General features: G+C 39.8%; 1 protein-coding gene across 2 annotated transcripts in view; it reads left to right on the forward strand.

Annotated features, from left to right (window-relative positions):
- The window catches only part of rgs12a (regulator of G protein signaling 12a), a 52,264-nt gene that overhangs the window by 34,651 nt on the left and 2,019 nt on the right, over positions 1-15,594 (forward strand). For both annotated transcript variants that reach the window (XM_088073260.1, XM_042512177.2), the window contains 9 exons: positions 78-228; positions 1,638-1,735; positions 3,489-3,674; positions 4,769-4,842; positions 4,941-5,067; positions 5,532-5,628; positions 6,502-6,557; positions 7,030-7,141; positions 7,972-8,517. In XM_088073260.1, coding sequence (XP_087929386.1) covers positions 78-228; positions 1,638-1,735; positions 3,489-3,674; positions 4,769-4,842; positions 4,941-5,067; positions 5,532-5,628; positions 6,502-6,557; positions 7,030-7,141; positions 7,972-8,517 — 1,447 coding nt within the window. The remainder of the gene's footprint in view (positions 1-77; positions 229-1,637; positions 1,736-3,488; positions 3,675-4,768; positions 4,843-4,940; positions 5,068-5,531; positions 5,629-6,501; positions 6,558-7,029; positions 7,142-7,971; positions 8,518-15,594) is intronic.

Here is a 15,594-nt window from a genome sequence, read left to right on the forward strand (position 1 = left end):
ATACCATGATACCGCCCATGCCTACTAATCAGTCCAGTACAGCAGATAAAAACTTGTTTTTATTCTCTGACCTACAGGATGCCAGGAAGCAGAGGTCAGGGAGGTCACTGAATGAAGACAGCAGGGATGAGAGCGCTGACAAGAAACGCGGCATCTTCTTCTCATGGTCCCGTAACAGGAGCTTTGGGAAGGGCCCAAAGAAGAAGGAAATAGGGGACATAAATCTTGGTGAGAAACTGATTAACAACCTCAGTGGCCTGCTGGTTACGGAGTTTCCCGCAGTTTTAAGCTTTTGCAATGCAAAATCTTCCAAAGTACTGATGTGTCCTTGAACGAGACACCAAATCGCTGCCAGCTTCAGGGTTGCCATGAGCTACAGGCGGGGGAGGCATGTAGAAACACAGCTGCCCTGCAGTCATCAAAGTATTACACACACAGTACTGGCACACAAGCAAAAACATACTTGTTGCAACTCTGGGATTTTGGCACACCAAAGTGTGTGTTATCCACTACAGGCCAATGTTTTAAAGGTGGCAAAATATCCAAATGGGATTAATGTGATGGTGATGTAAAACTTTTGATTTGGATGTTTTTTCAACTTAGATTATGAATTTCAGTTTCCTGCAGAACCTTAAAAAGTTTTAAAAGACATTGACTTCATTACTTAACAAAATAAGGCCTCAACTGACTTAAAATGTTTAAATCAATCTTTAAAACTCTTAAAAATGTGAACACATGGTAACTATTTCTGACATTGCATTATAAAATCTCAAAATAATTGGAAACATCTGTTTTTAAAAAAACAATTTACTGAATGTCTCCTGCCGAGCAAAGAATCCTTTTTCTTTTTTTTACCCTGGAGAACGTGAGGAAGTGCAAAATAAACAAAAACCGACAATTTAAGCATAATTTTGTGGCCAACTGGTAAAAGGCAATGCATTCAAGGCATTGTGTATTTTATGTATTTTTTATAAAAGTTTTTCAAACTTGGCATGATGGCAATCAAGGCAGTTAAATTCCACATGCAAAGTGAGAAAAACAAGATCGCCAAAAAAAAACGTCCAACAAAAACATGGTGTGTCCCGATTCTGTTGGTAAACCAAATAGAAAATATCATGATGAGATAATATGATTTTGCTTTCTATGTATTCCACTCTAGAAATAGTTTTTTTCAGCATTTGAAGTGGATCACCTAACTTTTTTACTGGACCAAAAAAAGTCATTTTTCAATGTTACAATAAGCATGTCAGCACATTGTAAAAGTGCTGTCAAATTAAAAACATCTGAAATCTAACTTGCCCTAAGATGTAGGAACCCAGATCTTTATTTCAGTCTTCCTTTCTTGCAAAATTGAACCAGTGTTCATTTCATAGCCATGCTTTAATGTAAATGTCTCTTACTGAATATTGCTGCACTTAGATTTAACAGAACAGCTACTGTTTATTCACAAATATCCTCTTTAAGGTACAATTTTTGCCTGCCAAGACTTTTAGTCACATTACGATCATAAATCAGAAAAAAATGTTATCAGTCATGCTATAGTTCGTCGCTGTCTTTGTGTTTGCCATTTAATGTCAGTACTGTCCGAGTGTCGCTTATCTGCACAAATTCATCATCCTCTGTGCTGTTCTCTGCAGACTACTGGGGCAGTAATGGGCGGAGGGAGTCCCAGGGCTCCTTGTCGTCCGGTACCAGTCTGGAGATGGCGACTTCCTGCTCTGCTGGCAAGATTGAGGTAAGATTCCTCTGGACAGATCACCATGGCAACACAGAGCCCAGTGTCTAGTGAAGCCATCATAATAGGCCATAGTTGGTGCATTTTTATTTATTTTTTTACTTGTCCGCCCACTCAATGTTTGTTTGTGGATGGAATAAATTAGAGAGTAGATAAAAAGTAGCTACAAGTACAACTGAATCTATGTTTAGTTAAAGGTTTTGAATGTAACTTTTAGAAGATCCTTGTTTTTAGTGACACCGCTGTGTGCGGCTGTTACGTGAACTGCAGTCAACATCCTCTGTGGCTGCCAGTGAGTGTCAGGGCATCAGCCAAAACGGTGACAAATTACAAACTGAGTATGACTGACAGGCATGATTTTAATAGGATGCTGGAAAATTACTTATTATGATATTTTAAATAACAGTACCATCCACAGAATCCTTATATTTGATTCTGACTGTTGGCTCCATGATACTAAATAGCTTGTAGTTTTCAAATTACTTTATCAGCTAAAAATACAGAACAACCAACTGCAGATCCATGCTGCTTAGCAAATTTACAGCTAGTCAGTAAACTTTAGGTTACCTCATCAAAAAGTCTATGTGATTCTTCTATTGGATTGTGGCTTTTTGCAAAAAATAAGCTCTGTGGCAAATAAAAGTGTGTAATACTTAAGGGTTTTGTTAAGTGAAATAATCTTGACAAATGAACACCACTTTCATTTTTTTGAAGCATGAATGCAATCTCCAGAAGTAAAACCTTAGTGTTAGGTTATAAATGAACTACACCAGGGTCGCATGACCTCAAGTTGCTACCACAAGGAGACTGTAAAGCTGCGTTCAGCAGCTCCGGAGACAGACCCTTGCTTTAGCAGCTCAAATAAAAAAAAAAATCCCAACGCTAATGGTGCATATCCACTATACGCAACCAATTTCCATTAACTCACGTCCATCCTCCCCAGCTTGTTGCTTGTGGCTGCAACTTGGTTGGCTGTTTTGGTGTGAACACAGTTTAAATGTTTTAAATTTGCAGGCCACTTATCAGGCTGGCAGCGTTGTATCATTGTATCACAAGTATCCCAGCATGCTTTGTGCAGCAAATCAGTCATTTCCCGTTCACAATGAATGGGTGCTAATTTTCGTATAGTCACATGTCTACTGTCTACAACCGGCTACTAATAGCAGACACTCAGCATGCGTGGGCCATGAATCTAATGTATATTGACATAAGTAGCAGCATTTGTTCAGAGGCTGTCATATAGAAATCAGTCCACAAGCTTTGAAGTTTTTAAGTTACGTCACAATCCGTTCACCCCTTGGCAATAAATAATAATTATGATACTTATACTACTAATATTACTACCACTAATAATAATAATAATAATAATAATAGTAATAGTAACTTTCTTAATACAGCATATTCATGCAAAAAAATGCAACACAAAGCGCAGAACATAAAACATCATAAAATATATGTGAAAACAAAAGAAAATAAAAATGAGATGATATGAAATACATAAAATGAAAAAAATCAGCTAAAACTGCAGGCTTCAAAAAGAACAGCTTTTAGTTAAAAACACATTTCAGGAGAAAGCAATGATAAAAGGATGTGCCATTAGATTTTTAAATTAAATTAAATTTAAAAAGTTACATAGAGAACCTTTAACAGTTGAAAGTCACAACCAATTTTTGTTTAATTACGACATCATTACGACTTTATTTTATTTTATTTTTTATTAATTAATTATTATTTTAAAATCTTATGTCCTCAGGCTGATAATCGCCACTCAGTGTGGGAGCGTTCCCCCAAACACTGCAGCGTGATGCTGCCCGACGGCTCCTGCTCCTCTATCAGTCTTCGGCCTGGTGCCTCCATAAGGGAAGTCCTCCAAGATCTCTGTCAAAGCATTAGCGTCAACATTGCTGCTGTTGACCTCTTCCTGGTGGGAGGGGAAAAGGTGAGGGAGGCAGAAGCCGTTGCCAACAAATTATGGACAAATGCAAAAAAAAAATTGCAGCTGCTAATAGATCAGAGAGCAGAACACTGCTGCAAACACCTGTTGAATGAACTGATTCAACACTCTGTTTGTTACAAATCAAACATTGGTAAACACAGTAGGACTACACTTTCCATTTAAACATGCCCTGTTTTGTCATTGTTAGAACTTGTGTGAAAAAAGCGGAGGATTAGAGAGGATTAACTTTTTGAAACCTGAGCAAATTGGTGTGATGTCTTACAAAAGCACATAAAAACATGGGAAGAAGGCAATGATCTTATTGTTTTATTTATTGTTTTTATTTATACATGTAATCTCATTGAGACACGGGCTCTCATTCTCAAGAGAGACCTGTTTTAAACAACAACATACAATATAACAATAATTAGTTAAAGACAGACAGATCAATCAAAAAAGTTCATACAATATTCAGTGCCAAGTGGGAGCAGATCAAATACTAAAAACAGGAACAAGTCTCCAAAGATGCTTTTTCCAGTGCCTTGAAACTTAAAAAGAAATGGCCCAAAAATTAGCAACAAATGAGTAGAATTAACAAGAAAATTACCTTAAACTAAGAAAAATGACAATAAAAGAAAAAGGAAAGGAAACAAATAAATAAAATAAGTAAAAATAGATTTAAAAAATAAAATATATTTCCCTGTAAAATAATTTAAATATATAATTATAAAAGTTACAAATATCATTTTCTTCCTTTTTTGATCATATCTAATAATCTCCCCACAGTTTATTGTCAATTAATTTTCTTAATTTGTTTTTACTTGTTTTTTTGGGGTTTTTTTGCAATTTGCCAGTCTGCCTGCCTTTTCCCATGTTTTAAAAAACACAAAATCAGACCATTATTTCAGGTTCGGGATGTTTAAATGCTTTTGAAAGGTGTCTGAATGCAGCACAACAAAACTGATGCTGATCCAGGTTCTAAAGGGTTAAAGTGGACGATGTGCTTTCTTAGTTACTGCAGGAAGAGTTTACAGTATGATGTGTTTATTACATATTTTTTTGTTGCTAATGTTTTGTTTCGTACTTTTTCCTCTCAGCCTTTGGTGTTGGATCAAGACTGCCTGACCCTCAGCTCACGGGACTTGAGGTTGGAGAAGCGGACCTTGTTTAGGTATGAATGATTCATAAAGTTTGCTCGGATATGATGACACTTCCTGTCTATGCTTTTATGTCTGCTGACATTTACTTGTGCTCTTTCCCTGCTCCTAGACTGGACCTGGTGCCCATCAACCGCTCCGTGGGCCTGAAGGCCAAACCTACCAAACCAGTCACTGAGGTCCTGCGTCCCGTGGTGGCCAAATACGGCCTCCACCTCAGCGATCTTGTGGCCAAAATAGTAAGTCATCCCCGGTGCCTAAATCTTTTTGAAGCTCCTGTGTGTCCGGGGAGCAGCCTGTGTGCAGTGTGTGACAGTGCCACAGGGTGGAGTATCATGGTCAGGGGAGGGAAGCGACCGCATCCTTTTCCATCTCTACACGGTGGTTAGCTCTCTGACTCAGCCCAGCCTCCGAAGATGGAGCACCAGGGCTATAATTAAGAATGACGACACTTCTCAAACATGCCAACTCTTTACTCCTCCCCTAAACCCCTGCCAGATGATTTATTTCAGTCCTGTGGGTTTTCAGGCATTATAACTGTATTATACCGTAGACCAGAGCTGAAAGATGGTTTACAAATTAAGACGAGGCTCGTGAACTCAAATATCAGTGATGTGCTCAGTACGCTAAGAGCAACTGTAACATGTTTAGACTTCAGGTGAAGAGAATTACATGTTGACCAACAAACTGGGTCTCATTTTAGAGTGGAGAAACTGAGCCTTTGGACCTGGGTGCCCCTATATCCAGTTTGGATGGCCTGCGAGTTGTATTGGAACGAATTGACCCAGCTTCAGGGAAAGGTAAGGCCATCAAACACACTGTTTTACAATATTTAATGCTAAAATAAAAAAAAAATGAAAATTACACTTGAGTTTTCTTGCTGACAGGTTCTGTGTGTGAAATATAGCATTAGATAGGCCACAGTTTAATGAGGATAAATGTATCTTTAATAAATGAAACAAAACCACAATTCTTTGATTCATGTCATTCATAACGCCACTTTTTTAAAAATATATTTTTATTGTCGTCATATCTCGTCACACATAAGCAATATTATATAACTTGTGTAGTGATGACAATATTTTTTTATTTTAGAAAGCTAAGACAGAACAAACAATCAAATTATTAAATATAACTGGATTTTCAATGTTATAACTTTGTCTGTACGCTACAGGACAACTAAGTAGGAAATAACCACAATTAACCCTTTGAAACCAGGAGAGACATCACTTTTTTATCGAGGGTAAAAAAGGAAAAAAGCTTGGGAAAAATATATGTTTAATTATCAGGTCAAACGCTTTGCTTCTGAAACACTCTCGGTGAGGTGGGATACCGTCAGCGGACGGAACAAAACTCGGTGCAGCCGTGGTGGCCAGGGCAGATGATGGCAAAGATAACAAAAATGGAGATTTATTGATCTCATATTGGGCATAACATATCGGCTACGAAATCAATCTGCAAAAAAAAAAAAAAAAAGAAAAGGAGTCTTTCTGACTGAGAATGATAATTTTGTAAAACAGTGAAACTGGAATATTTCCTGAGATGGTTATCATACTGTGAAAATCTCATACCGTTGCAACCCAAAACATGCCTGTTAAGTGTATAGTATCCTCTTCTCATCAATTTCTCATCCCAGTGAACTTTTCATGTCTCCTTGTCTCTCTTTCAAATAGACAAACCCAAGTCGTCCCTAAAAAACCACCCTCCAACCAGGAGTTTCTCTGCTGCAGTAAGTACTAAAGACAGCTTTATTCTCGTATAACACGCTGCTTCAAAAGTCCAGATGTGGTGTCCTTCTCTGTTGCTGCACTGCTTCTGCAACATTCAGTGTCATTTGCATCAGCCCACATGAATCTTTATTAACATTTACAGCCTTTTAAAGCTTTACATTGGTGCGTGTTTCCTGATTTTGTTTGTATCCTTCGCCCTAACACTGCCTGTGGCTGACTCACTTGCTCGTGTTTTCTATGCTTAAGTTATTAGCGTATGTAGGCAGATAGTGCTCGGTCTGGATGCTAGCAAGGTCAGTGAAGACGCAGAGCCGGCAGATGGACGAGGCTCATCTTTACATGAGGGTCTCAGTAAATCTGGACACTTGGCTCAGTAGGGTGCTCGGCAGCTCATGCTTAGCCTCCCCCCCTCCTCCCCCTCCCCGTCCCTCCATCCCCTAACAGAGTGCATTGTTATTGTTGCATCTGCAGGGAGATGAGAGGTCAACACCAAAGGACTTTTCTGTGAGAGCAAGTGGACCAGACTCAGCACTCCCAGGGGAAAAGAGAAAACAGAAAAAGATTAATATAGATGAAGCTGAAGGTAAATTCCTCTTTTCCTTCTTTCTCTCTTTTTTTTTTGACTTATTGGTGGATTTCTTAGCTTCGCTTTGCCTCAGGACTAACCGATATCTCTGGCAGCTCTCAGGGGTTATTTTCTCTGTAAGGTGCTACGCTGCATGTTAAACCTCCACTAATCCTTTTCTTCCAGGTGCTCACCTGTTTGGAAAGTCTAACGCTGGATTGCACCAACAAGGATTTACTTTCAAACCTGATTAAATCATGGTTTAAGTTTAAATTCTATTGCACCAAACTTTAAGACTAGCTTGACATTAAGAATGTTTAAATTTGAAACCTCTCACTAAATGTTAATTTAGTGAGAGGGCTGATCTGTGGGTTGCTGCTGGGACGCAAGTCAGGGCCTGATCAACCTGGCTGGGTTACCCGGGCGAGGGTGTATGATGTTGTGAGACCCCAGGATACATCAATGAGGAGGCGTCCCAGTGCATCCAGGAGATGTTTCTCGCAAAGAACCAAAAAATTAACAGAGGAAAGAAATTTGCAATTGCACTTGTGGAAAAGATAGAGCGAGGGTGAAATCTATAAATGGGGACCAGGTGATTAAACTGTCTAAACTTCTGACTGGACTTACTTCTGCTGTATATGACTTTTTTTTAAACAGTATTAAAGATAACACTTTTTCGATCCATTTTATGAATGATGGGGCCTTTCCGAGATACATTTTTAATGGTGCAACAGAGCCCTGCTTAATTTTAAATAATTTTAAACCTAGTTTTACTGAACTCTGATTAGAGCTAATCTGGGGTTAAATGTATTCTTGATGTTGAGGGACCTTGTTTGATGTATTTGCAGAATTCTTTGAGCTGCTAAGCCGGGCACAGAGCACCCGAGCCAACGACCAGCGCGGACTCCTGAGGAAAGAAGACCTGGTGCTTCCCGACTTCCTGCGCCTAACCCCACCCTCCTCCTCCTGCTCCGTCTCCTCTGACCTGGCCTGCTCCACTCCTGACCGCCGAGAGAACGGCGTCCCCTCACGAGGGGCCCTCAGCCTTCGCTCGGAGAGTCTGGACTCCTCCCTCAGCTCCAGTGCCAATGGACACTCCGGGACCAGGCGGTGTCTTATGCCCCCTCCGCGCCACCCAACATTTGGCACTCACCTGTCCCCCATCCCCCGGCCTTTAGACACCAGGCCAAGCCTCCGCACGGTGGAGGAGGACACCCACAACGACCTGACCCTGGTGGGGGAGGGCGACATCAGCAGCCCCAACAGCACCCTGCTGCCTCCATCGCCGTCCCTCATGCCGTCCTTCGACAGCAGCCTTCCTGAAGCGAACTTCACCCCGCCACCACCCTGCTCCCAGTCTCAAGACGCAGGCGAAGAGGGAAAGCCCGCTTCAGGTATTTCTACAGTGTAACAAACCAGTGCTCTGTGTGACTGCGTGTGTGACGTTTGTGTCGCGTGTGCATGTGTGCGCGCTCTCTCCCCGGCGGTCTGACCCGACCGCCTCCATGATAAAACTCCCTCTACACTGACTCTGATGCACTTTAATGACAAATTGACTCTTTCTCAGTTTCATTTAAACTGATTTGTTTGATTAAGCAAAGCATGTGTGTGACTGATCATAATTACACTCGGATCACCTTGTAAATAGTGATGTGTATATTTTGTTCAGTGATTAACGTTTACTTGGATGTCACTTCCCGTGGCACAAATTGTTGGGTGCGCCACATGACTGGGATCAGTTTACTCCAGATAAATATTTAGTTTATTTAGTAGTTTTGGGTGCTGATGTAAGTGATTGCAGAGCTTATGAATGAATCATATATGCATATGAGTGCATAGAGATTAATGATCAATATTTGACGGTACTGTAGTCAGTGAGCTGAAGATGCAGAAAGTGATGACATTAGCAGATGGTTCCTGGCATTTGGGGCTCATTATGTACAATTAGAAAGCATCGTGGCAAAACCAGACCCATGAAATTGTTTTACAGTGTTGGACCTGCGAATGCTAAACAGTCATTAGACAAACAAATGCTGTGTTCCTCTCCATCCCACCACCTTGAGTTAAGAGCAATTCAACAATGTCAAAAAGCTTCTTCTCTAAAAAAAAACCCAAAAAAAAACAGTGAGTCATAAATCGGTGTCAGCTCCCGCTGTGGCAATTTCAGCATTGGTGAAAATAATTAGTCATTGGAGGACAAGTGCTCCTTAGCGCTGGTGACATTGTTGAAATGCCTTTCATTCTCTATCTGGGTCATTCACTCCCTCTTTAGATGCCTGTTGTAGATAATCACTGCCAATAAACTCTGTACCTGTGATTGAGTCGATCTAATAAATGTTAGAATTGGAAATCACTCTCGTCTGTCTTTTTACACGTTTGTGAGCTCTGTTTTCTCCCCTCCTCCTCCTCCTCCTCCTCCTCCTCCACCACCACCTCTCCGCCTCCGCATGCCTCCTCCCGTTCTCCCTCAGCTCCGTCTCGTTTTGTCTTGTGGCTTCCTCCTCTCATCAGCTCCCACTCCTTTGTGAACTTTTCTGTGTGCGTTCGCTGCAGGGTGTCGCTGCTCGCTGTGCGTGTGTGTTCTGCTCAGATTGTTCAGTGCTCTCGCTGGTTGGTCTACCTGCTCGTTGTATTGTTTGATGGGGGTCGCTGCTCTGTTGTGTGTAGCTCTGTTGGCATTGTGGATCTCTTTTTTAAGCCTGCTTTGTTGTTAGACGTGTGTTTTCAAAGCTTGCCGTTGTGTGCTGGAGTGTCGGTTCATTATGTATGGAGTGAAAGATTATTATCTCCTGCAGATGGGTTTCATTTTCTATTTCCATGTCCATGTCATTTTTTTCCTCACTCCTTCAATGTGTATGTTTGCACATTTTTAAGGGGATAGTTCAGTTTTCTGAAGTGGGCTTGTTTGAGGTTCTTTATCCATACAATCCGTGAAGGAGTCGGCAACAAAACGTATTTTAGCCACCTGAAAAAAAAACAACCAAAAAAAAAAATCAGCAATTTAAGTGTACACAGTATTGAGAATATTTCCACCGCCTTACCCAAATGTCAGACAGTGATTCCCAACAGGAAAATGTATCTGTTATATTGCTCTCTTCAAAGCCAGACTCCATTGAGAAAAACAGTCATTTAAGCTGCTGGTTTATCACCTCCTCAATCATTTAATTTGTGTTATTGTGTGACTTTGGCGTCAAAAACGGTTAGTTCAGATTCAACAAAGTCAAAGAATTACACAAACTAACAAAATAATTGAGGTAGCGGTACACCAGCGTGTTCAGTAAGCTTAAATTACTGTTTTTCTCAATGGAGTGCGGTGGCTTTGACCATGATGGGGAACTGAGGCCGCTAACAGGTTTCTCATTGGAACGAGCTGTCTGAAAGTCAAATAGAGCATTGAAAATACTCTCAAAAGAACGTACATTTAAACTGAAAGCTTTTTTCAGGTGGGCCTTTTTTCACATTGGCCAAAACTTGCGCTGTACCCGACTCAGAATTATGCCAGTCAGGTTTTGATAAGTGTTTTTCAACTGGGAATTTGGTGCAGATCATATAGTAAAAAGCAATAATGTTCTTTGCTGACGATATATATCAAACAAAAGCCAGAGATTGTATCCTATTAAGTTGCGATGAGCTGTAAGTCAAGAGCACTCACTCCACAGCAAAACCTGGGGACCAAAACGTCTCCAGGTTTACACTGTACTGCACACTGACTAGCAAAAACACCCCAAAACAAACAAACAAAAAGAAAGACTACTGTACTTGAAGCAATCTCAATCGACTGAGGGCCTCCAGTTGATGATTTCAACCTCCGAATTTTAAGAGCAGCACTAATTAAAATACATTTGGTTGCTGACCCCCATCCACAGTTGTACTTTGCAAAACAGCCTGCTTCTTTAAACTAGGTCACCTCAAACCACCATCTGCTGTATGTAAAATACTTTCAATGGATAAGTAACTCACACAACCACACGTAAAAAAAATCTGAACTATCCCTTTATGAGGATAATCTAGTGGTGAAATGATTTGTAATGGTGATGGGTAGACTCGTCAGAAATATATCAACCGAGGCCAAAAGCTTTCTGTGTTCACATATCCAATTAGAGGCTTTTTGATTCTTGGCTTCCCAGGAAACCTTTGAAACCCTGTGAACTCCACAGAAAAGAAGATAATGTTTTCCAGCAACAAAGCTGACGAGTATCGCACTTCAAAGCACTTTATCGAAGGTGCACGGACACGTTGGCTGCCTCACATGAATGGCAAGCCTTTAATGTGAGGTGACATGTACACAAGATGATGAGGAAGAATCGAAGCTCCTACCGGCTCTCTCCTCTTTTCTGGTTGCTAAGTGCATCAGCCTGATTTCTTCCCACCACTGGGCGCCATGGTAACCTTATCCACGAGTTGACTGAGCTACAGATAGAAACTGTCACTTCTGGTTTTCATCTATCTCCCAACCTATTCCTCTCTCTTGCTCTCTCTCTCTCTCTCTCTCTCCCACCAGCTAAAATAGAAACAGCTATGATTCAATGTACCCGTATCTCTAACACTGTGCCATCTCGGTGAGGCTGAATCTGTGAGCGATCTGCAAACATGGAAATGCAGCGAGTTAACAACACGCCTCCACTTTTTTAGATACTTTACAAAAGTTGTTACTTTTTAGAATCCTGGTGGTGGAGAAAGCCACGCTCGCAGGCTTAATAATGTGTTTAGGAGACAATCGCCCACTGAATAAGTCAGAGGCCATTCAGTCCAAACAAGTTAGCGATGCTTCAGTAGCAATTATGCTCATTTACAGTGTCAATCTGCTCGATTTCAGTCGTCCCTCTCGGGTTTGTGTATTACTGTTAAACTGATGCCCTCTGCTGTTTCCAGGGAATAAATAATTGCTGCTGAGGTGGATCAACAGATTCCTCTGACACCGCTGCCACTATGCTATAAATAATAGAGCGCTATAGGAAGCAGGATGATAATGTTCAGCTGCTTTCTCCTCTTCGTATGTGGAGAAAATCAATGCTTTTTTTAAAACTTCTGAGCCTATTGTCTCCTCTGAAAACACCATACAAGTCAATAAATACATTTACAATGAAATTAGAGTATAGATCATGCTGCATATTTTTTTAAGGTACAATCAGGCTGTCTGCAGGTCCTTAAAAAGTCTTAAACTGTCATAGATATTAATTTTATATTAATTGTTAAGGTTCAGGAATCACTATAGGCCCCATGGTACGATTTTATAATAATACTTAGGCCATGAAACAATATTATTGCAATTTAAAACTGTTGCAATATGCTGCGATATATTAAGATTTAATAATTTTTTTCAATCGCAAATTAAGCTATGTCTCCAAAGGAAAGCTTTCTCTCCATGTTTTCTGCAATAAGATAATTTTTTCAGATCATTCATCTCACATCATACACAGAATTTTATCTTGTGGAATGAAAAAGTCACTGATTTTATTGTTTCAGTAGGCTACCAAAAGAAAATGACTTAAATGTTAATTAAAATAGCTGCCAAATCATTTTCTGTCAATCTGCTTCTTGATCAACTGAGTATTTGTATTAACTGTAGTTTAAATTATAACATAACATATTTTATAAATTCCTGAGTTTTTTAGACAAAAATTTGAATTTGTATAGTAAGTAAGCTATCAGATAAATGTAGTGCAGTAAAAAGTACATTATTTCCCTTTAAAATGTAGTCAAGTAAAAGTATAAAGTGGCATGAAAAGAAAATATTCAAGTTAAATACAAGTACCTTAAATTTTTACTTAAGTGCATTACTTAAGTAAATGTACTTATTTACATTCCTCCACTGCCTGTTGGCAAAATTATATAATAATAACCACACTCCAGTCTAAAACCTACCTCTGCACAGGACTTCATACATATATTTAATAATGTTACATACACGTAGTTTGCACTAACCTGCATTTTAGTCAAAGAAATCAGTCCTAAATTTGGTTTGAATTTATCTTAAAAAGATCTTAATAAGCATGAATCAAAATCAGAATCAGAAATACCTAATTGATCCTCAATAAAATATAAAATAAAAATACAGTAGTAATAAAACAATGTTAACACTAGTATATGAAATATTTAAATTACCAATATAATGTGATGTGAATATAATGTGCTGAGTGTGTAAAAAATAAAAAAAAAACTATGTGCCTTATGCTAAAGTACAATGTATTAAACCAGTACGTAAAGTTGGAAATAAAAATATGTGTATGCTACAATGTACCACACAATATATACATTTGCAGGAATAACATTTAGAATATTTACAACATGTGCAGCATATGTAAACTTAACTGTCTAACTCCTGTAGACACCCTGACAGTTTCTCTTGGATTTAAAATTGAATAAACCCAACATTAGTTTTAAGCTTTTGCACGTAGATGAGTGTCTCTTCTGGCCCTGCAGGTAGCTGTATTTTCTTGCCGAATCAGGTGTAAATTATCCCCTAATTCGGCTGTTAAAACCAAAACCAGTCAGCCTCTGGTCTGTATCCAAATGGGCCGAATTGAGAACTGCTCTACAGTCATTTTCTAATCACGGCAGTAATCACCTCTCTGTGTCTGGCAGGCGTTTGGCTCTGTGGGTTAGTTGGTTGGGAACAGGACGCCCACTAGGGGGCGACATCACACAGTGTAACTCCATTCATAAGTCTGGTTTAAACTCAATGCATTTACTTTAGTCTGAAATAACGATAAGAATTAAGCCAGAAATGATTATTTCAGTAGAGTTTGGGTTGAATTTATGTTTCCATTTCCCTCTCTACAGTCAGGGTCAGAAGTTAGTTCCTCCGGTTTTAATTCAGAGGAAAGTTTGGCTCATGAGGAGAGGATTAAAAGATTCCTGGGAGTAAATGGGACATCTTCCCTGCGGTTCTGCTATCTACAAAGAGTGCTCAGTAATGACTCAGCAGTCCACTTGAGGGTCCATATGGCTCAGTTTTCCTTCAGGCCTGCTTCACCATCTTCCTCCTCGTGCCTCTGTGTCAGCTCTCCAGACTGGCAGCCTCTGACCCCGGGCCAGCCGTATCATCCATCTGGTGGTCAGAGGAGGGCTGGACGCAGATCTTTGGCAGTCAGCCTCAATGAGGACGGGGGCTGGGTCCGGTCCAGACTGGCTGGTCTGTCTCAGCTCCCGGCTGCTGCTGTGTCTGTGGACAAGTGTCTCCACAGGACGCACGGCTGTGTTAAATGGCCGTGTCAAGAGATGTCATGTTTACACACTGTAAATCTGAAAAGCTGACTTTCATTAATGAAATCTAGGAAACTGATCGCCTTGAAAAATGTAAATAATATAACTGTCTTAATTTATTTTTAGTTTATATCTATCTGTTAAGTTTACTTAATTTTTAGTAGTAGTAGTTTAATTAAATCAATCTTACTAAGTTTGAGCAACTTCAGGAAACCAAGTTTACTTTGCTATATATCTGTAATCTGCTGGTTGCAAACAATCAGATTTATATTTTCTTAAACGAAGATTAATAGTTATATTTACTCAGGCTACATTTTTCAAGGCAATAGGTTTCCAAGATTATTTAAAAGTAAGACCAGCTTGTCAGATTTTACCGTGCATGCACAGCTGAGTCAGCAAGCTTGAACATTGAAAACATTTTTGAAAGAGTGTTTAGGGGTAAATAATGAAGGGAAATACATTTATTCTAATGAGTTGCTGGCTTGTAGAGAAGGAAAGTGTATAAAAGCTTTCATTTATAGAGTTTACAGTTAAAGGACTGCATCGGAGTCTCCCCTCCTGCCAAAGACATATGAGTAAGCAAAACCGTGGTTACAGTAGGACCGTGTCCTCTCATTTGTCCTTTAACAGATTGGCAACCTATCAAGTGTGTTTCACTGCACTTTAGACAATGTATGCTTGACTAAGCTGGAACCCCCTGCCTGACTCTTAAAGCTGTAGTTGGTCATTTTTATAAAAAATAACTTTCTTCATACCTGAGGTATTCTGTGAAAAAAAAATCATGTCCCTTTGCCTCCATGTGTTGCCGATATGGTAATAACCTCCGTAAAATGAGAACATTTTGACCCAGCCATTGTGTTGCAAACAGTTGAGCCAAAAGGAAACATCGCCCAGCAGCTGGAGTAATCTCTCATTTTACAGCTAAGCAGTAAACTAAAATATATTCCTGCAAACATTTGAGGTGATAAATTGGCAACGCAGTAACAGGAAGCTCTCCACAGCAGGCAGAGTGGTGTTTAGGCAAAGACCAATTCATCAAAATGCGTCATCTAGCACTTCTGCATACCATCATCAATACATCACATCCTGTGGAAAACCCTTTTGTGTCAATATATCATCAAATATGTCTAATTATAATCAGCGTCATGCGTTAACTGCCAAACACAAGTCAGTATCTCCACAGTTGTTGCAAACCCCTTGACTGTGTTTCACGTTTACCTCAGTGGTTCAAGTTGTGCCGCAGTCGTGTCTGAGGGTCTGTGTAG

The sequence above is a fragment of the Plectropomus leopardus genome, chromosome 23 (assembly GCF_026936395.1).
Source record: "Plectropomus leopardus strain MGB_pleo_1.0 chromosome 23, ASM2693639v1, whole genome shotgun sequence".
Classification (NCBI taxonomy): domain Eukaryota; kingdom Metazoa; phylum Chordata; class Actinopteri; order Perciformes; family Serranidae; genus Plectropomus; species Plectropomus leopardus.